Source organism: Baudoinia panamericana (assembly GCF_000338955.1).
Source record: "Baudoinia panamericana UAMH 10762 unplaced genomic scaffold BAUCOscaffold_1, whole genome shotgun sequence".
Taxonomy (NCBI): Eukaryota; Fungi; Ascomycota; class Dothideomycetes; order Mycosphaerellales; family Teratosphaeriaceae; genus Baudoinia; species Baudoinia panamericana.
The window spans coordinates 1,154,312-1,175,227 of NW_006911257.1; the positions used below are offsets into that span (position 1 = coordinate 1,154,312).

General features: G+C 54.5%; 9 protein-coding genes across 9 annotated transcripts; 5 read left to right on the forward strand and 4 right to left on the reverse strand.

Annotated features, from left to right (window-relative positions):
• Positions 1-797: 797 nt before the first annotated feature.
• On the forward strand, positions 798-5,511 carry BAUCODRAFT_566674 (uncharacterized protein; the record flags this gene model as incomplete). Its single annotated transcript, XM_007673891.1, has 2 exons — positions 798-964; positions 1,064-5,511. 2 exons carry the CDS (start codon positions 798-800, stop codon positions 5,079-5,081), a joined length of 4,185 nt encoding a protein of 1,394 aa, XP_007672081.1. The 3' UTR covers positions 5,082-5,511.
• Position 5,512: 1 nt separating this feature from the next.
• BAUCODRAFT_188070 (uncharacterized protein) lies at positions 5,513-6,823 on the forward strand. Its single transcript, XM_007673892.1, has 3 exons — positions 5,513-6,143; positions 6,193-6,622; positions 6,691-6,823. The coding sequence occupies exons 1-3, from the start codon at positions 5,930-5,932 to the stop codon at positions 6,752-6,754; spliced, it is 708 nt and encodes a 235-aa protein (XP_007672082.1). The 5' UTR covers positions 5,513-5,929; the 3' UTR covers positions 6,755-6,823.
• A 138-nt stretch (positions 6,824-6,961) lies between these two features.
• BAUCODRAFT_47248 (uncharacterized protein) lies at positions 6,962-7,111 on the reverse strand (the record flags this gene model as incomplete). The annotated part of the gene is made up of 1 exon (XM_007673893.1): positions 6,962-7,111. A coding segment is annotated over one exon (150 nt), but the record flags the coding sequence as incomplete, so codon positions are not given.
• Positions 7,112-9,216: 2,105 nt separating this feature from the next.
• On the reverse strand, positions 9,217-9,448 carry BAUCODRAFT_118624 (uncharacterized protein; the record flags this gene model as incomplete). Its single annotated transcript, XM_007673894.1, has 2 exons — positions 9,217-9,308; positions 9,349-9,448. 2 exons carry the CDS (start codon positions 9,446-9,448, stop codon positions 9,217-9,219), a joined length of 192 nt encoding a protein of 63 aa, XP_007672084.1.
• A 17-nt stretch (positions 9,449-9,465) lies between these two features.
• BAUCODRAFT_188244 (uncharacterized protein) lies at positions 9,466-11,664 on the forward strand. The gene is made up of 2 exons (XM_007673895.1): positions 9,466-11,259; positions 11,325-11,664. Exons 1-2 carry the CDS (start codon positions 9,854-9,856, stop codon positions 11,488-11,490), a joined length of 1,572 nt encoding a protein of 523 aa, XP_007672085.1. The 5' UTR covers positions 9,466-9,853; the 3' UTR covers positions 11,491-11,664.
• A 1,797-nt stretch (positions 11,665-13,461) lies between these two features.
• BAUCODRAFT_61624 (uncharacterized protein) lies at positions 13,462-14,257 on the reverse strand (the record flags this gene model as incomplete). Its single annotated transcript, XM_007673896.1, has 3 exons — positions 13,462-13,726; positions 13,784-13,970; positions 14,020-14,257. 3 exons carry the CDS (start codon positions 14,255-14,257, stop codon positions 13,462-13,464), a joined length of 690 nt encoding a protein of 229 aa, XP_007672086.1.
• Positions 14,258-14,923: 666 nt separating this feature from the next.
• On the reverse strand, positions 14,924-16,956 carry BAUCODRAFT_188715 (uncharacterized protein). Its single transcript, XM_007673897.1, has one exon. It carries the CDS (start codon positions 16,770-16,772, stop codon positions 15,345-15,347), a length of 1,428 nt encoding a protein of 475 aa, XP_007672087.1. The 5' UTR covers positions 16,773-16,956; the 3' UTR covers positions 14,924-15,344.
• On the forward strand, positions 16,957-18,811 carry BAUCODRAFT_188719 (uncharacterized protein). Its single transcript, XM_007673898.1, has 2 exons — positions 16,957-17,905; positions 17,963-18,811. The coding sequence occupies exons 1-2, from the start codon at positions 17,141-17,143 to the stop codon at positions 18,494-18,496; spliced, it is 1,299 nt and encodes a 432-aa protein (XP_007672088.1). The 5' UTR covers positions 16,957-17,140; the 3' UTR covers positions 18,497-18,811.
• Positions 18,812-20,912, forward strand: BAUCODRAFT_188720 (uncharacterized protein). Its single transcript, XM_007673899.1, has 2 exons — positions 18,812-20,020; positions 20,074-20,912. The coding sequence occupies exons 1-2, from the start codon at positions 19,126-19,128 to the stop codon at positions 20,787-20,789; spliced, it is 1,611 nt and encodes a 536-aa protein (XP_007672089.1). The 5' UTR covers positions 18,812-19,125; the 3' UTR covers positions 20,790-20,912.
• The last annotated feature ends 4 nt before the right edge of the window (positions 20,913-20,916 follow it).

Here is a 20,916-nt window from a genome sequence, read left to right on the forward strand (position 1 = left end):
GGGCTGTGCAAGTGCTAGTTCACTTGGCGCATCTGTTTGCCAGTGTTTGAGCGTCTGGAGCCGGTCACTCTTGGATTTGAAGGACTCGCGAAGCAGGGAGTCTGCCTTACTGTTGCCGCCGAGAGGTCGAAGAGGTGGAGTCTTCTCCGGAGCGCTTGGAAGCGGTGTTCAAGGCGTCCATATGGGATGAGGCCGCCGTCGAGGGCCGAGCAAGCTGCGCCTTCCCACCTCATACTGTTCCATACCAAGGAGCTACGAGTCGCAATAACTCTGCAAGTCGTCGCCAACACCGTGAACGGATTGTGAGGGTGCGAATCGCTCATGTAAGACACTCGCTTTCTCTTATGCTTTTCGCCACGACGTGCCCAGAGCCTTGAGGTCTTGGGCTCGCGTGCACTGCCCCTCATAGCATCATTTGATCGCAGACAGCACGTATTGTGGCTGAGCGTTGTGTGAGGCCTCCTGCCCGATTGCGCTTACCATGGCACGTTGCGACAGTAGCTGGGATACCAACGGACTGACAGACTCGCCTTCCCACAGGCCTCAACCGTGACCTCTTACCTTCCAAGACCGGTCTCCACTCCGCTTGGCTTCACCTTGGACGACGTACGACAGGCTCCCAGTGACCACTTCATCTTTTCGACTGCGCCCCTTGCCTCTCTCTTGGCGCTCACATCTATACCTCATCCTTCTGGTATCGTTTGCACATCTGCATCACACCCATGCTTGCAACACCCACGCCCTGCTCACTGCCGCAGCACTCGTAGCCTGTGGAATACCCCAGCGAGCCTTGCATTATGGCGGACCCAAATGCTAGAAGGATATCGCCCTCGCCGGGGCCTGCGCGAAGGCCTCGCGCTCCGACCATCACCATCGATACATCGGCGGTCCGGAAGTCGTCGGATAACACCAGCATGGATCAAAGACCAGAGCATGAATTGGATCAACTTTCAGATGACGGACGGTCGGACAATGGAGATCGAGCATCAACACGGTTACGGCCGGGCTCCAACTCGTTAACGACACCCACGGACACGCGAGGAGGTAATGGCTTCGACAATAGGGAGTCGAGGCCGACCAGTCCACACAATGTTTCCTCGCCGTCACAGTGGAACAACCCACACACTTTCCTATCAGTCCCTACTCAACAACCTAGGAGTCGAGGACAAAGCTTCGATACAGACGCAACGCAGGAGTCAAGCACGTCAGCCTCGGATTTCACATACGTCAACACGTCCACGCCTCTATCGAATGGCTCACCGAAAGGTGGTGACGAAGAGATACAGTCCGGTGCCGGAGGGCACCCTGTCTTACCTGACGACGAAGCTTTACAACCGGACAAAGGCACCGAGGAAGACTTTCAGCGCGAGAATAATCCTTTCGCTTTCACACCTGGCCAGATGAGCAAACTCATCAATCCGAAAAGTTTGGGGGCTTTTCATGCAGTCGGTGGGTTAGCTGGGCTGGAGAAGGGACTACGATCAGACCGGAACTCCGGTCTGAGCGCAGATGAGGCACACCTTGACGGGCGGGTGACGTTTCAGGAAGCAACTGCGTCTTCGAGCCCATCGTCAGAGGCCACAGCGGTGGATGCTCCCGAGGCTCCACCAGTCGCCAGCGAAAAGGTCGGCCAGGGCAACTTCGAAGATCGGAAGCGAGTATTTGGTGACAACCGATTACCCGAAAAGAAGCCAAAGAGCATTTTCCAGCTCATGTGGCTTGCTTACAACGACAAGGTGCTGATTGTGTTGACTGTGGCAGCTGTCATTGCTTTGGCACTCGGTTTATACCAAGCATTGACCTCCGGCGGCGTCGAATGGATTGAGGGTGTGGCAATCATTGTCGCCATCGTGGTGGTCGTGGTTGTCGGTGCGCTCAACGATTGGCAAAAGGAACGGCAATTTGCAAAACTCAATGCGAAGAAAGAAAGCCGCAATGTGAAGGTCATCCGGTCAGGGCGGACTCAGGAAATCAACGTGCACGATGTCTTGGTCGGCGATGTTCTTATGGTCGAGCCTGGTGACATTCTACCCGTGGACGGCATCTACATCACTGGCCATGGCGTGAAGTGCGACGAGTCGAGTGCGACAGGAGAGTCGGACATTATGAAGAAAGTGCCCGCAGAGGAAGTCTACCGTGCGATGAATGCTGGCGAGTCACTCAAAAAGATGGATCCATTCATGATCTCTGGCGGCAAGGTCACCGAAGGCTTCGGTCGCATGCTCGTCACAAGCACTGGTGTTCACTCCTCATACGGCAAGACTATGCTGTCCCTTCAAGAGAGCAATGACGCGACACCACTGCAAAGCAAGCTCAACGATCTCGCGGAGTACATTGCCAAGATTGGCAGTGCGGCGGCCTTGCTTTTGTTCGTGATATTGTTCATCAAGTTCCTGGCGCAGCTTCGGCACAACACTGGCACACCGGCTCAGAAGGGCCAGGAATTCATGACTATTCTGATCACTGCAGTCACGATTGTCGTGGTCGCTGTGCCGGAGGGCCTACCCCTTGCTGTTACGCTGGCCCTGGCGTATGCAACGAAGCAGATGCTGAAGGATCGAAATCTGGTCCGCGTACTGCGATCGTGCGAGACTATGGGAAACGCGACCACTGTCTGCTCTGACAAGACGGGCACGCTTACACAGAATGTTATGACTGTTGTTACTGGCTCCGTCGGCACATCTAACAGGTTCAGCAGCAGAGCGGGCGGCAACAACGATCAGGCTCAGCGTGAGGTAGATGGTGTCAGCACTGTAGAATTCATCGGATCACTCTCGAAGAGTGCCAAAAACCTCTGGAAAGATAGTATCGCAATCAACTCCACGGCTTTCGAAAGTGACGACGGCGGTAAGATGACCTTTGTCGGCTCGAAGACGGAGACTGCTCTACTCGACTTTGCGCGCGAGCACCTGGGCATGGACACGGTCAATCTTGAACGCAGCAATGCCAAAATCGTGCAGATGATACCTTTCGATTCCGGGCGGAAGTGCATGGCAATGGTTATCAAGCTGAAGGAGAAGGACGGCTACCGCCTGCTCGTCAAGGGCGCCAGTGAGATCATGCTGCGCTACTGCTCGACCATCATCAAAAATCCGACGCAGGGCATTGAAAGCACGACCATGACGGCTGATAACAAGAAGACGCTTCAGGGTCTCATCGATGCCTACGCTGATAGGTCGCTGCGCACGATTGGCTTCATCTATCGCGACTTCGAGGCGTGGCCGCCTAAGGGGGCACGACGACAAGAAGATGACAAAAGCCAAGCTGTATTCGAGGATGTTTGCAAGAACATGACCTTCCTAGCCGTCGTCGGTATCCAGGACCCGCTGCGTCCTGGTGTGCCGGAGGCTGTGAAAGACTGCATCATGGCTGGTGTATTCCCTCGCATGGTCACTGGCGACAACATATTGACCGCCAAGGCGATCGCGCGCGAGTGTGGCATCTTCACAGCTGGCGGCGTGGCGCTCGAAGGTCCGGACTTCCGCAAGATGAGCACCGCTGAACAGCGTGCCGTCATCCCGAAGCTTCAGGTGCTTGCGCGATCTTCACCAGAAGACAAGCGCACGCTCGTGAAGCGACTGAAGGAGATGGGCGAGACTGTCGCCGTGACCGGTGACGGAACCAACGACGCACCGGCGCTCAAGGCTGCCGACGTGGGTTTCTCCATGAACATCTCCGGTACGGAGGTTGCGAAGGAGGCCTCCGACATCATCCTCATGGACGACAACTTCGCTTCTATTGTCCTGGCTCTCATGTGGGGTCGTGCGGTTAACGATGCGGTCAGGAAGTTCCTTCAGTTTCAGATCACCGTCAACATCACAGCCGTGCTTCTCGCCTTCATCTCCGCCGTTTCGAGCGATCGTGAGGAATCTGTGCTCACCGCGGTGCAGCTGCTCTGGGTCAACTTGATCATGGACACCATGGCCGCATTGGCGCTGGCCACTGATCCCCCGTCTCGCAAGATCCTTGAGCGCAAGCCCGATCCAAAGTCTGCACCGCTAATTTCGGTTACGATGTGGAAGATGATCATCGGCCAAGCGATCTACCAGCTCGTCGTTACACTGGTACTGTACTTCGCTGGTAACAGCATCTTCGGCTACGATACGCAGTACGAGCAGAATCAGAAACAGACTCTCGTATTTAACACTTTCGTCTGGATGCAGATCTTCAACGCTCTCAACAACCGACGCCTCGACAACAGATTCAATGTTTTCGAGGGCATCTTCAAGAACTATTTCTTCTGTGGCATCTTCCTGGTCATGATCGGTGGACAGGTCCTAATCGTCATGGTTGGCGGTTGGGCGGCTTTCCAAGCGGAGCACCAGACTGGTACACAATGGGGCGTAGCGCTGGTCCTCGGCGCTCTTTCTCTGCCAGTCGGTGTTATCGTACGCCTTGTTCCGGACGAGCTCGCTGTTAGGATCATTCCGCGCGGTATCCGTGAGTGGGCGGGCAGGAGGAAGGACAAGGGTGTTAACCCCGACGAAGAGAGTCCTTTCGAGTTCAACCAGGCACTGTACAACATCCGCGACGAGTTGGCATTCCTCAAGAAGTACAAGGGCGGCCGTCTCAGGCAGCTCAAGTTCGCAGTGCAACATCCACGGGAGACCTTCTTGCACAGCAGAAGTCCGAGCCGTAGTAGGGCAAGCTCCAGTTTGCCGCGGACGCCGAACAATGAGGTGGAGAACGAAGACAACGGCCAAGCGTCTCAGCCTCATACGCCCGAGCGACGAAAGCGCGATCGATCCCGGTCAAACTCGGCCCTTGCCGGTGTGGCTATGGCGGGCGTCCTCGCGAGTTCCATCGGAGGTGGCTGGTCACCTGTTGGACGCGGTGATGCCGACAGTCTGCGCTTCTCGCGCGAGCGTTCTAAGAGCGATCTCTCGAAGGAAATGCCGCTGGAGATCCATCCGGCGACGAAGAAGGATGACCATGTCGTTGTGGAAGACAACCCCGTCGAGGTAGCCGGCGGCGCACCACCTAGCCAGGCAACGGAGACCACTCCGCAGTTTGGCTTTGGACCTTACGGCGGAGTGCCGAGTACGAAGGACACAGGCTCCAAACAACATTCGGAAACTTGAACGCTCTTTGAAATCGACCTGATCCAAAAAAATACACCCTCACTTCGAACCAGGCTCTGCTAGCGAACACTCGCCTCCCTAAGGGTTGTCGATTGTCCCATTATAGCTTGTCCGGTCGAGTCGAGAAAACACACTCGACGCTGGAGGTTGCTGAGCGGGGTGTCAAGTTGATCACGAGGCGGCATTCGCTCTCTTGCCTCCAAACCTGAAGAGAAGCTACTGCTGTTTGTACATGCTTTAGCACAAGCGTTGGCGTCGGCAGGAAGGTATAGAACACCGCATATGGGTATAGGAAGGGGTTTTGATACCTTTGGGCAGGGCGGCGTTACTCGATGGAACATGGTGCTTCGTAAGCGAACAGAGAGGATATGTAGAGCTCGACAAGCTGTGGCCTAACTTTGACATTCCCTTCCTTTTGCAACCCGCAACCACCTCAACGGTTGCCAGCTTGTTTTCGCAGTGTCTGTAAACCTGCACATCCACCACTTCTCGAAGAGGCTCCTAAAGGCGTAAGTGACTGGATCTGCGCGAAATCCGCATCAGGTAAGGGCAGCCCTACAATATTCTGTTTCGGGCAGTTGTAGAGCGAGCAACCGCACAACATCTCATCCGCTCGCTGCTCGCTGACTTCCTAGGCGATACCGTAAGCACTACAATGGCCGTACGTGACCTGATCAGAGTCTCGAGACTTCCTAGTCCTTGTCGAATGGCATCAGAGGATGTGCGCCGCTTCTGACACGGTAGCGAAAGGGCGCGATGACGTTTGAAGTTTGCTGGTCAAGTATCTCAGGTATACACCGTGGATGACAAGGCTCAACGTCGTGGCCACTTCGCCCTGAGCGTAGAGTATGTCAAAGATGCAGCAAGACCACGGCTGGGCGGCAGTCCCAAGGTCATTTGAGAAGCTTCTTACCAGCGTCGATATGAAGAAGAACACCCAGCCGCTCAAGGTCGAAGACATTGACCTGCCGAGCAGTGAGCTTGCGCAGCAGGTGCTTCGATACGCGAAAGAGAAGCTGTCGAGTGAAACATTCAATCACAGCTTGCGAGTCTTCTACTATGGCAAGTATTAGATGCTGTGACTGTTGGGTTGCTAGCTGACACCGCCTAGGCCGAGCAGTCACCATGCAGCACTTCCCGGACTGGCGCTATAGTGCGGAAACGTACCTACTAGCCTGCCTGTTACACGACATTGGGACAGTTCCAGCTAACATGACGTCTACACACCTCTCCTTTGAGTTCCACGGCGGGCTCATCTCGCTGGAATTACTGAAGTCTCTCCACGCTGATATCGAACAAGCTGAACTGGTGGCGGAGACCATCATCAGACACCAGGACATCGGAGACTCTGGCAATGTTACTACGCTCACGGCCATCATTCTGTTTGCGACAGTTCTTGACAATGCCGGATTAAACGGAGAATTGGTGCACCAAGAGACCATCAAAAGCGTGGTTGATGCTCACCCGAGGAATCAGTGGACTGACTGCTTCGCGAGCGTCGTCCGCAGAGAATGCGAGCTCAAGCCATGGGCAAACACTACGTACGATCTATTTACCCTTAACTCTTTCCAGTGCTTGAGATGTCGCTGACGCTTGTTGCCTCTGCTAGGCGGATCGAAGGGTTCGCAGAGATGGTTGAGAAGAACGAGCTCATGGCGCCTTATGATAGATGATGGTGCGCTACCATTAATTGCCTAATACAGATATAAATCGCAGGATCCTCCCCACAGCCTTATCCCTTCGCAAGCCATGCCACTCAGTCGCGGCATTGGCGTCACGCTGAACAAGACCTCATTCGGAGGTGAGAGATACTACCGTAGGCGCAGTATCCGTCCTGAACCACTCTCCTTGGTGAGATGCTTCGTTGGTGATTTCATAGCACACGTGTAGCACTCCAGCTCCAGTTCCACGGTTGCCCATATTTCGCCGTGACCGCATGGCCGCTGTGCCAGCTCGGCCGGAGGACAGAACTCCGCGAATATCGTCCTCAAGTGGCCGCAGGGATGTTGATGAGCGTGGTACCTGCACATGTTGGGGCTGACTCCGTAGTATCGAAAAAAAAGCTCGACGAGGCGTCGCAACACGATGCTGCTATACAGATCAGTCTGGCGTCGTCTCCTCTGCAAGTATAACGTGACCTACGATGGCGTGAGTGTTGAGCGGGTGAAGCCCCACGCTTCTACTGGTTCCACGAACGAGTTGAGCAAAGCAGATTTTATATGGTTGATATCATCCAGCACTCGTACGGTTGCGGTCTGTAACACCTCGTAAGGCAACTCAAGGCGAGCAGACACCGGTCACAATCTCGCAATCTTCGTTACCGTTGTACACTGTTACTCCAGCCATCACTCCATCTGCGTTTGGCAAGCCTCGAACAGAAAGCTTGTCTCACATCGCTTTAATGGCGCGCAGCAAATTGAGGCAATTGACAGCTTCATGCAAGCAGTCCGAACCACTGGTCCCGAAGGATGTCACACGTTACGGTTGCCCGAAGCGGAAGCAACGCCGTCGGCGATATTCAGTACGAATTCGAGCCGCGTGGCCGCGGTAGCCGGGAGGTCCGCATGTCGCTACGATCCACCACCGCGAGAGTGCAGTATCATAATGCCAATCAAAACCCGAAGCCGGGTATGTCCTCCGGTTCCATGCTGCCTGTACGTACCCGAATGCTCCCTGCGGAAAGGCTTCTCATTATCCCAAGCAAGTAGTATTGTGCTGTCAAGTTCTCGGTATCTGGCACCGCGTCCTGCAATGGCCGAGCCGGATGTACAGCGCCTCGCACCTACCTAATTGGCAACTCACACAACAGATTGCGTTGTAAACCTCCGCTAATTAGCGTTACAGAGTTGAACGAGGCTTACACGGTCTCTGTAAGACAGTGCAGAGGTCTGCGGAACGACAAACAATCGAATCGCATGTGCTTGTATACCCATCTCGGCGTATTGTGCAACTTCGCAAAGCATTGATCTCAGCTGTTACCGCTTCGGCATCTGGTTTTAATGACTTGTGAGATTATATACTCGATAGTTTGCAAGTCAGGAGGTTGGTTGAGGGTAAGTGCACGTGATCTCCGAGACGTAGAGCCGAGCGTTTCTTCACCGCTCCTCTCATCTTCACGGGTGGCGTCTGCTGCTACTCCTTAGCCGCTTGATGGCTCCATCACCATAAGCGCCTTGATTCAGATTATCCGCTGCGCTTGGGAGCCAGGAAGTCCGCCTGTGCCATGTTTGTCTTGTAGCGAACTTGCTCCCAAGCGATCATATCGCAACGCACAGAGTCGACAATGACGCAGGCCGCGCCATACGGTAGCAAAGGTCGAATAGTGGCGGGCGGACCACGGTCAGAGTACGTGAACTACTGCATTAGCAGACCTAGCCGTCACGAAGTCTATGCGGCGACTCCTATGACTCTGCTAACGAAGCTTGACATCAAAACAATCCAGAAGCGGCCCAAGCGCGCACGGTTCTTTCTTCGCCTTCTACGGCGATGTTTACTCACGATGCACGCGCCGAGTCAGATTCGCTTACGCTCCATGACATGATGGTGGGATGCAGTAGTTTGCTGGCGATGCCGTGGTGCGTCCTGTCAACTGCCACGTCGCACAGGCCCATTGGCTCTGCGGGTCCGATATGCAGGCCTATGCAGGTTGCCGGCAGGTCGATTGCGCTTCTATTTTCCTCGACATTGTGCACTCTTTCTCTCCTGTACTTGCTTGCGACCGTGTTGGGCAGCAATTGTCCCTTTGGCGTTGGTGGAGTTGGTTGATTTGCGCCAGCGTGGCAGAGCCCTACTTCCTCGCTCAAGCAAAGACCAGTAAAGAACCAGAACCAGATCTGCTCGTTCAGGCGCATCGGCGGCTGGCACACGACCCAGCGCAGAAGGGTCGCGGGCTCGAACAAGCGTCTTGGAGCATGCTTCGAGTTGTTAATGTTTAGTAGTAATATGACACAGGAGGAGCATTCATTGTTGTCGAAATCGAACGATCATCAACCAGCGCTGCGAACATACCAGGTCTCGAGCAATAATCAAACTGCCTGCCATAGCAACGCGGCTGATTCATAATTGCAAAGATCCTGGAGGCTACGTCTTCTCTTGTCCTTTCGCTTGTGTTAGGTTCGCAGCCCGGACAGTTCCTTCATTGGTGCGCTGACGGAGAGTGGGAGCGAATAGAAAGTCGCTGCGCCTTGATCGCAAGCCGTGTAGACACGGGCATCATTGGGTAGTGCTCTCATGAACAGACACGCAAGTTGGGTCAAAGCAGCGTCACTGATGGTGGCCAGTTCTTGTCCGACGACCTTGACCCGCGCTGGGTATCGAGAAGACTGGTAGCAAAACCATATAACTGGTCTGAGAACGCACTCATACATTGATGCCACGGAATTGGCAAAGCGTTATTGGCCGCAACAAGGCTCTCCACGCGCCAACAGTGTCCAGCAGCGCAACCTCCGGAGAACAGGCATTCGCCCAGCCTCTTGTTGTGACAGAAGCGCGATTGTAGGCGACACGTGCGCTGTGACAGACCTGACCGTCTTCAAGCCGGTATCTGTAAGTTCGTCAATAGTGGCATCGGTTTCGGCTTGCTATGATCACTATCTCATCTATATTAATTGCACGACAACGCGTAAAACGGAGGTGGCAAAAACATCCAGCAACGTCAAGAGCAGCTCGAAGTCCATCTGATCTGTCGGTACATTAGTACTTATGGGCAAAACATAGAAGGCACAGTGGACTGCTCGTTCAGGGTTCCGCCGCCGTCTGCGCTGTCGTCCTCCATGGCAGTCTCCCAGGTTGAGGAGAAGATCTTGGGCAGAATCGCCAAACAGACTGCTCCGGACAATCCGCTCCTGTCTGGTCACCTCTATCAGGTACTTGGCCTGTCGATAATGCTATCGCGCAAGCTCTATCGAGCCGGTCGCCTCCGCAAGCTCGATACCACACGAGACACGAAGTCCCTACAGCTCTATCATCAAATAATTTGGCTCGCGCGAGAAGGACTGTCTATAACGGAAGTTTGCATTCTTCCTTATTGTCGGAACGGCGAAAACGGGCCATTGTGTCGTGTCATGGCCGCGAAGCTACGAGCCTCACTTTACCATGTTCTCTGCCTTTTCCACAACCGTCCTTCAGTCAGCGCAGTCAGTCCTGGAACACCCCGAGTGGCTAACTCCCCATCGAACGTCCGCACACCAAAGGGTGACAGTGGACATGGCAAACGATCACCAGGCGGGTCGCAAAACGGGAGCCGAAGCAACGGCAAAAGACAAAGGACTGACAATATAGCCCTCCGCGATCCTGTACCGTCGACAGCATCGGATGCGTCGTACATTACCAATTTGTGGGCTGGACCAGCCCGAACACCACCGCCACTAGGGCCTCCACCTCCCACACCTCCAGGAGCGCGCCGCACGCCAAGACGTCCCCCAGGCCTTACTTCAATCGATCTATCGGCGTCGCAAGCGGCGGAGATTCCTCTACACTCTCCGCGCGACTTTGTACCGACGGCACGGAGTAATTTCGATACCGTCCAGCACTTGGCGACCAGCCTCCTCGCACCGACACACGCGCTGCGGCTTTCAGTTTCACTCGAGCATTGCGCTTTTCTGTGGGAATGCGAGAAAGAGTATGACGGCGCAGTTCGGTTAGCACGACGGACCATCAAGCAGGTGTATGATTCGACCGAGGGTCTGGACGACGAAGAGTTTACGGATGCTTCGCTCATTGTACAAGCGCTCGCCGGTATTGTCAGGCGCGGCAAGAACGGCGTTGCGCGTACACCAAGTCGTGAGCTACCACCGACCTCAAAACAGCAAACCGTGAGTCACACTCGCGGACCCGTTGACCGCACCATTGCGGTAAGTCCGACAAACCGTGGAGCACGCATACAATCTCCTGCACAGCGAGGATCCATAATGCGGACACCAGAGCGGCTGTCGACGGTTCCTGAAGTTGAGTCAATAGATGCCACAAGCGAGTCGCAGACACTAGCTGCGCTCAGCCCTCCCGTCTCTCGATTGAGTAGCAGGAGTAGGCAAGGGCGGACGTCGTCGGCGTCAGCCGCTTCGGACAAGCCGTCAAAGCGACGAGTCGTTGAACAAGCAGAGGAACTGTTCAGGCGCAATAGCTCGAGCAACCAAAGTAGTGGAGCACGCAGTCGGCAGGCAACCCCACACGAAGAAGGGTATGTGCGATCATCCCAACCAAGCGCTGTTCGAAAGCGGAGCAGCGGTAACGGATGAATCGTAGACTGAGCGGCGCTGCCAACCACCCTTCTCGACAGCCTCGCCGAACGAGCAGTGCTCTTACCTGTGCCGAGGATAGACGGGACGCTGTGTTGAGAGCGTTGGAAATCGTATCTTCGGTCTCAAACGCTCTTAATGTGCCAGGCCAGCCCCGATTTCTACATGCATAGTGGCGGCTATGACGAAACACAATTGCGGCGCGTCAAGAGCCATTTCTAAACACGCGTGCACTATTGCATTCAGGTCTATCAGACAAAGACGCAATCGACCTAACACCAAAAAAGTTCAGGAGTGCCTAGGCTACTTGCGTTGAAGGATCGAATCAGTGTAGGTTCGCCCGTTGTAGCTCAAGATAGAGTCACAAGCCATGATGCCGTCCGCTTTGCGCGCTTCGGCTGCGCTTCCTCCCGCCTTCGAGTCGCTCGTCGAATGCGATGCTCAAGTCAAGGCCACATAAATGACGAGCCATGACGGCACTCGAACGACAGACGGAGATACCGGCGGCGTTTCCGGAACTCTCACTTATGTGTTGAAGTTATGCTGACAGTAGTCATCTTTACTGTGGTTATTGGCAAGGGTTTCGGAGCCACGGTGGTCGTGAAAGTTGTGGCCTTTGCGGTAAACTTTATCGTTGTCACGGCGGATTTTGTCGTTCCGGCCTGGGTCAATCCCACGACGGCATAGACCACTGCTGTGGCTGTCTTCGCCGGCAAAATTTGCTTGACGATAGTTTGCGTTTGGGTTGCGAGAACGGCAGGGCGATTGACCTGCGCTCCGAAGGCAGATAGTACAGATACTTGCAGAAGCGGCGCCGCTGACTGAGCCGTGACCGGAGGGAGGATGTTAGAGAGTACAGCCGTCACTGTCTGTGCGGGCAGAAGTTGAGTGATGGCTGCAGGCGCATTGACCTGTAGGACCGCGGCAGATAGTACAGATACTGAAAGGAGTGATGCCGGTGTTGGCTGAACTACAGTCGTCGCGACGATAGCTGAGACCACTGCCGTTATCGTCTGTGCGGGTGGAGCCTGGTTGACGGTTGTTGGCGGCTGTGCGACTGTCACCGTTGCAAGCAGAGGGGTTGCATTGCTCTGCACCATAGTAATCGTGGTCGGCTGCGCAAGGGTCACCGTGGCGACCATGGGCGTAGCGCTGTTCAGTACAGTAGTAGTCACTGGCGGCAGCGTGAACGTCACCGTAGCAAGCAAGGGACTGATGTTGCTCTGAACCACGGTAGCGGTCGGTGGCATCTGCGTTGATGGCGACGGAGCTAGCAGGGAGGTGACGGCGCCATAGATGATTCTCAAGACCCCGGCTGTGGGTATGGACGGGTTGCTGCTCGTTTGCTGGGTGACCGTGACTGTGACCGTGGCTGTCGCGCCTCCGCAGGTTGCGTTCTCTTGCGCTGTGAATGATACAGCGGCTCCAGCCGTAGCAGTTGTTATGCTTGCTGGCAGAGTGCTGGCGGACGAGGGAGCAGTTGTGTTTAACGCGGCACTCGGTGTTTGAACTTGTGCGATGGTTGGCGTCTGGGCGACTAGAAGGGTCTGGGTACTGTACAAAGCTGCAGTTTGCACGATCGTCACAACACTGGCAGTAACGTTGGCGCTCTGCTGTTGAAGGGCAGGGACAATCTGGTTCTGCAGGACCGTTATCGTCTGTACAGAAGTTACAGTAGCTGCATTGGTAGTCTGTAGTTGACTTGGTAGAGTGGACAAAGCTGCTGCCTGTGTGTTGTTGATCGAGACACCCGCAGTGGGACCCGTGCTCACTGCTTGAGCCGAGGACATGATTTGTGTCTGCACAATTATCGTCGTCGTCGTCGTCTGTACGGAGCTTACAGCAACTGCAATGTTGAAGTTCGGTAATTGAGCAGGGACACTGGACGAAGCTGCAGACTGTGTACCGGCCAACACTCCAGAGTTGGGACTCGTGCTTGCTGGTTGAGCAGCAGGGACAGCCTGGATTTGCGAGACCGTTGTGGTTTGTACGGAAGTCGAGACAGCAGCTGCGGTGTTAGCAGTCGGGGCTTGCGCACCAGAGGTTGTCGGAGTGTTGTACGCAGATGAGGTTGCTCCCAAGGCCGAGACCGTAGCTGAGGACAAAGCGGTAGCTGCTTGGGCTGCAAGGACAGTCTGGGTGTTCTACACCGTAGCTATCTGTACATCTGCTACGGTGGAGGCTCCTATACCGGCGCCTGGTGCCAGTGGCTGCATGTTTCCAGCGCTCGAACCTCCAACGCTTGTAGCATGCAGGATAATGGGTGAGGCGAAACTTGAAGAGGATCGCCCGGGTACCGTGAAGTTGGCGCAGCTCAGGCGAGTCTTGTTCGCAAAGTATACGACGAGGCTACAGTTGCCCATGAATGTAGTCGTGTTTGGCTGAGTAGACAGGTATGCGTCATTGTAGCTAGTACGGTCAGTATGTGTTCTGAAAGGGCGTCATGACTTGGAATAAGGTACATACCTCGCCGCGTAATTTGTGCCATTGATCGGGCCGTGCTTACCCGACATGTCACCGACTTGACAAGTGGCTGGGTTGTTTGGATCGCAAAGCGCCGCTTCTGTGACATTGTAGGGATCGAGGGGGCCGCCCGTTATCGAACAATTGCCGCTCGCGTTGACGGGAAACATGTTGATCGAGTACACCGCGTCTTGTTAGCATATCGTGCCGTGTCCGCTAGCTGAGTCCTGTTCACTTACGAAACGGCCCACCAGAAGGTGGCAGGTTGCTGATACTGATCTGCACGCTGACGCCCATGCCTGATGGAGCTGTGCTCACAACCATGCTGCCCATAGGCCACGTGGCATTGTTCGGAAGCGTAGCGATGTACTGAGCGCCTTGCGGGTTGGCGGTGACCGCGGGAGCCGTGGTAGACTGTGCGAGAATTGTGCTCGGGAAGTAGGCTCCGGCGAGATAAAGTACCGTGGCGAGGCGCATTTCAGCACGTATTGCAGAGTGTGTTTCAGAGCGTCGTAATGATCGCCGCGGTTGAGGGCAGGAAAAGGTTGTTACGGACAGTCTCGGTCTGCACGTGAGGTTTATGATGGCTGATATTAAGGTCGCAAGTGCCCGCACTCGCCACCTACTGACTCCAGGATAGGTGATGCAGCGAAAGATGAACGGCTTTTCCCGTGAATGAATGAATGAACAGATCGCTCGTACGTGGTAAACAAGTGGAAAGGGAGGATGAAAGACGCGCAATCTGTGTCTAAGGGACTGGCAGGAAGGCGCCACATCCATGCGAGCAGCTGCCCTGGCCGAGGATACAAGGCAGGACAAGGAAGTTTAGCATAGCTGACCTGGCTCATGTTCTGCTCATATACGGCCTCATACAGCACGGGGTGGGCGTATGTCTCGAGCGTGAGTGTAGCTAAGGAACCCGGAGGAACTGTCCAGAGGCAGTCGCCAGACTGGACGGGTTGGCCATCGCCAGTTCAAGCAACATGCTGCTGGAAGGTGCGTGTCTCGCATGGTCGATGAATGTCGCGTAACCATGCTTGGGAAGGTGGGAATGGAAGAAGCAACAACGCGTTTAAAGATAGGAAGACACATGATGCCGGAAGCCGAGAAGCCGCTTACGTAGCAACGTTTCGTTCCCTGTCCCTATGTATGTGATACCATCATTGCAGCCTTCTGTCGGTCCATACCGTATCTCTTGACAGTGACAACAGTCCCATGCTGGTTCTCATACGCGCATGTCTGCGTTACTAGGTGGGGTTACGTGCCCACTACAAGGCGATCACATATGACATTCTCAAGTAGTCCTCTCAGCTAGACATCGTTTCAAACTATCTGAGTATTTCACTCTAGCTGACGTATCTACCGTAATGAAGTCCGTCGTGCTACAGACTTAGCTTCCTGCTAATTCTAAGGGATGTAACAATGCTTATGACGCAGGACAAGGAGACCAACGTGCCCGAACAATGGATGAAGTTGACAACCTGCGGGCCATCTGGGACCTCAACCCTTCTGAGTGGTTGGCATTACAAGATGCATCTGTTACATTACCTGCACTATGGAAAGACTATGACGTCCAGTGTGGTACTTGACCCTGGTCCCCAATGGAGCCAGGTACGCCATTTGAAGTGCCGTTGACCAACTTAGCGGGCGTCGGTCTTCGGAAGTGCGGCTTGAGTGACTCCCAAGACTCTGCGTTGTAGTCTGCCTGCACTTTGGCACACTTCTTGAGCCCCCATTCGGTCACGCCAACCATGAGACAGCTTTCAAACATGAAGGCCATACTACCCTCACCGACCTTCATAGGCTTCAGTTCGGCGTTGCTCGCTTTTTCGTGCGTGGAAGCATCCGGACCGTGTGCGCTCATTACATTGTGCAGAGAGGCACCGGCAGGCTGGAAGCCTCCGCCGGTCTTCGCGTCATACTGACCCTGGATAAGTCCCATGAACTCGCTCATGGTATTGCGGTGATACCACGGTGGGCGGAATGTGTCTTCAGCTACCAGCCACCTCGGCGGGAAAATCACGAAATCCGCGACCGCGGTGCCCGGATGGTTCGATTGCGCAGTCAGGACAGTGAAGATTGAAGGATCCGGGTGATCGTACGAAATGGACCCTATTGTATTGAAGCGACCAAGATCATACTTGTACGGATAGTAGTTGCCATGCCACGCTACGACATCGAACGGAGTATGCTTCTGCTTTGCTGCAAAGAGGTGCCCGCCGAATTTAGCAAGTAGAGTGTATTCGTTCTCCGTGTCTTCGTCAAAGGCAGCTATAGGCGCTTGGAAGTCGCGTGCGTTGGCAAGTCCATTGGAGCCAATGGGACCTAATTCAGGAAGGTGGAAGTGGCCTTGATAGAGCTCTAGGATGAACCCTCTGACCGGACCCTCTGGCAGGGTAATCCGATATCGTATGCCTCTCGGAATGATGCATATCTCGTTTGGCCGCACGAGCAGCTTCCCGAGCTCGGTCTGCACATCGAGCGCTCCGTGCTGAGGAACGATCAGGAAGTCGCCGTCCGCGCTATAGAATGCCTGATGAGCATCCATGTCTTTGCCAGCTGCATAGATAAAGATGCCGAGACCACATTTCATGGTAGGATCTCCGGCACCCGCTACGAGCTTCAGACCATGCACCCAGTCGACCGTCTCGTCCAAATCGAATGGATCCCAACGTAACTGGTTCGGGATTTGATGCCAGCGGTCTCTGCCATGGTCACCTGGGTTGGTGTTGAAGCTATCCGTCTCGCGGGGCTCAAACGGAGAGTGAGCTGAGGCTGGCAATACCCGATACAACCATGACTGCTGGTTCTCACACCTGGGAGCAGTGAATGCGGTACCAGATAGCTTTTCGTTGTACAACCCATACGGCGCCTTCTGTGGATTGTTCGCAGCCACTGGAAGCGCGCCTTCTACCGCTTCGGTTTCATGGTACGAGCCAAGGCCGTTCTGATACTGGTACTTGTCGGGCAGCTCAAACTGGGTGACTGGCATGTTGATAGTGCGTTGCGGAAAGAACAGGGTATGCGCAGGTATTGAACAGCAACATCCCCTGGGTGCTCTTACGTGCACTCAACGGACCATGTGCGGATTCCACGCGAGAGACAAACGCAAGCAATTCCGCAACGTTAGCGTCCGATCATCATCAAACCTTTCTATTAGATTCTGACACAAGCAGCTGCAGACGGTCACATGAAGCTAGAAATGCACCCCACCTTCTCCGCAGCATGCGTTCGCGCGACTGATGTGCATCGCCACAAGCTTGAAGCTTCAAGACCGGAAATAATCCGCTCTTAGATGGAGCTTAGTGAGTTGGTGATAGTTCGAAGACAGAGTGATGAGAAGAAGGCTGCAAGTCTATCATGGCGCCGCTGAGGAGTTGGCTAAACATCGAGTCGAGCTCAGACTTCTCGATCGCTAACATACCTTTCGGCATCATTTCCACTGCTGTCGATCCATTACCGCGTGTCGCAACAGCCATCGGTTCACTCGCGCTCGATCTGCATGCTTTTGCACAAGGCAATGGCTTCGCAAGGCTCTCAACGATACAGCCGCATCAGTCAGTCTTCTCCCAACCAACGCTGAATGCATTTGCAGCTCTAGGACGACCCATGCACCGAGTGTGTCGCGAGTACATCCAAAGCATCCTGCTTGAGGACGGACCGTTTCCGGATGTCTTCCAGAACAATCACGCCCTTCAACAAAGCGCATTAATCCCGCTAGAGGAATGCCGGATGCATCTTCCGATGCAGATTGGTGATTACACCGACTTCTACGCAGGACTACACCATGCATACAATGTCGGTGTGCTTTTCCGTGGACCACAAAATGCGCTTCAGCCTAACTACAAGCATCTACCAGTGGGTTACCATGGCCGAGCGAGCAGTGTTGTTGTGTCAGGAACCCCAGTCAGAAGACCGAATGGACAGATCTTGCTCGATCCGACCGCCGAGCCAAAGCAGCCCGTTCTCAGTCCTTGCCATAAATTGGACATTGAACTCGAGCTAGGGTGCTTCGTGTGTAAGCCGTCAAAGCTAGGTGAACCTGTCGCAATCGGGAAGGCGGCCGACTATCTCTTCGGTCTGGTCTTGCTGAACGATTGGTCAGCTAGAGACATCCAAGCATGGGTGCGTAAACCACTGGTCATAACACGTTATCCACGAACCCGCTGATGGCCACGCTAGGAGTACGTTCCTCTCGGACCGTTCACATCGAAGAGTTTCTGCACGACCATCTCTCCATGGGTTGTCCTCATGGATGCACTAGAGCCATTTGCAACACACGGCTTGAAGAATGATGCCGAGGTTCTCCCGTACTTGGACGAGAAGGACCGCAAGGCGCACTACGCCATTGATCTCTCCGTCTCACTGACCACAGCTTCCGACAAGAGTACCGTCATATCGACAACATCAGCAAAAAACCTCCTGTTCTCATTTCCGCAAATGCTCACTCATCATACAATTGGCGGCTGCCCATTCAATGTGGGTGATCTGCTAGGGTCTGGAACAATCAGTGGCGAATCAGCATCAGGGAAAGGCTGCTTGCTGGAGCAGACCGAGAACGGGAAGGTGGCAGTCCAGCTTGAAGGTGGCGAACAGCGGAGTTTCCTGCAGGACGGGGATATTATCACCTTGACTGGGAGATGTATTGGAGAAAACGGTGCCATCGTTGGTTTTGGGAGCTGTACAGGTCGGATCGAGCCTGCGCTCAAGTTGTGATAGCTAAGCGAACAGGCACCGAGGCTATCAGGAGAGCGCCGTCCTCTGATCTGTCTCCGGCGGACCTTCATCCAACAGATTCCGTAGTTGTATGTTTCTTTGAGCAGGGCACAAGAATCTCGCGTTCTGTGGTTGCGAGCATGGCGGAGGCGTTCCGCGTCTGGATCCCTGTCAATCGAAGCAATTCCGCCAGCGTAGATCATGCTGTCTTCACAGGAGATTCTCAGAGTTGGAGGCCTAGTCCGTTTCCGCCTGCTCCACGTACAGCGGAATATGCGCCTCCAGATGTTGCTGCGCTTTCCGTGGAGAGCGCCTACTCCATTGGCCCAGCGCCTCCTCCTTTCCCATCTCTAGCCGTTCCCCGCACTCCGCACCCCGCATAGGTACATTCGTTTTGCTTCAGCAGACGCTCCATACGCAGTAAAGCAAGATTCAGCGATGCGTAATCTCGTGCTTCCTAATCGCTTGATCCATGTAGTTGTCTTCTGCAGATTCGTCTTTCCGCTCTTCTCGGACCTCTTGTGGCTTTCCCTCGGCCTGATGCCCGGCAGCGTGTCCTTCGCGTAGTTCAAGAGCAAGCGACACACCACCCGTACATTAAGAGAAGCTGCTAAGCTTTTTGTCACAAGATGGCGGCCTCCGCTGAGCAACAGTCGGTCTTGTCGCTCCTCACTTCTCCAACAGTCTTGCCCTTCTTCATCCTTGCTATTGTGTATACCCTAGTTAAGATCGTTGACCAGACAGACGTCCCAAAAATCAAAGGTCTGCCAGAGATTCCTGGCGTCCCATTGTTAGGCAACCTATACCAGCTCGGCCAGCATCACGCCAAAGTCGCGCAGGAATGGAGCAAGAAGTACGGTCCAGTCTTCCAAGTCCGGCTCGGTAATCGCAGGATCATCTTTGCGAATTCTTTCGACAGCGTCCGGACGCTGTGGATCACCAACCAATCCGCCCTTATCTCACGGCCAATGTTGCATACCTTCCACACCGTCGTAAGCTCCTCCGAGGGCTTCACTATTGGTACCAGTCCTTGGGATGAAAGCTGCAAAGCCCGACGCAAGGCTGCGGCTACTGCACTGAACCGGCCAGCAGTGCAGAGCTACATGCCGATCATTGACTATGAGTCGACCAAATCCATCAAGGAGATGATGCTGGATTCCAAGCATGGCGAGGTTGATCTTGATCCGAATGCGTATTTCACTCGTTACGCTCTTTCGACGTCTCTGACCCTGAACTATGGCATCAAGATCGAAGGCAATGTCGAGGACGAAATGCTCAAGGAGATTACGCATGTGGAACGCATGGTCTCCAATTTTCGGTCGACGAGCAACAACTGGGCAGACTACGTGCCGTTACTGAGGCTGATCCCTGGTGGTTCCGCCAAGCCGCAGGAGTACCGGAAGCGGAGAGCTGCGTACATGCACAAGCTTTTGAACATGCTGAAGCAGCGTATCGCTGATGGAACCGATCTACCATGCATTAGTGGGAATGTGTTGAAGGATCCAGAGGCGAAGTTAAGTGATGGTAAGTCCTGTGATAGCGGGTACTGCATCGGCGCATATTGACTTTGGATGCAGGCGAAGTGATGTCGATCGGTCTGACCATGGTGTCCGCTGGACTGGACACTGTCCCTGGCAACCTGATCATGTGCATCGCGTATCTGTCCAGTCGCAACGGCCAAGACATTCAGAGGCGTGCTCTAGAGGAGATTAACAGCGTGTACCCGAACGACGACGCCTGGGAGCGGTGCCTGCACGAGGAGAAGGTGCCGTACATCACAGCTCTCGTCAAGGAGACGCTTCGCTTCTGGAGCGTCATCCCCATTTGCTTGCCTCGGACCAGTATCAAGGACATCAAATGGGGTGATGCGGTAATCCCAGCTGGCACCTCTTTCTACATGAACGCATATGCTGCACATTATGACGACTCGCACTTCAAGTCCCCGTACGACTTCAACCCAGACCGCTACATCCAGGATGACTCGATCGACGATGCTGCGGCGTCAAGAGGTACGCCTCATTATGGTTACGGCGCCGGGAGCAGAATGTGCATTGGCTCTCATTTGGCGAACCGGGAGCTGTATACCGCCTTTTTAAGGCTGATCACAGCATTTGAGATCTTACCGCCGAAGGAGAAGAGCGATGAGGCAATCATGGACGCCCTGAAGTGTAACCAGTATCCGACCAGCTTGACTTTGGACCCGAAGCCGTTCAAGGTCGGCTTGAGGATCCGGGACAAGGCCAAACTTGACAAGTGGATCGCGGAGAGTGAGGATAGGACGAAGGATTTATGATGTCTGCCTGACTGGCGGGCTACCGTGCAGGAGTGCTTGTGGGCGCAAGGTGTCAGCGCGCGGCAGCATTGATCTCGCAGCGGCTTGATATTGTACAGTGAAGGATTGTCACAAGAGAACCAGAACA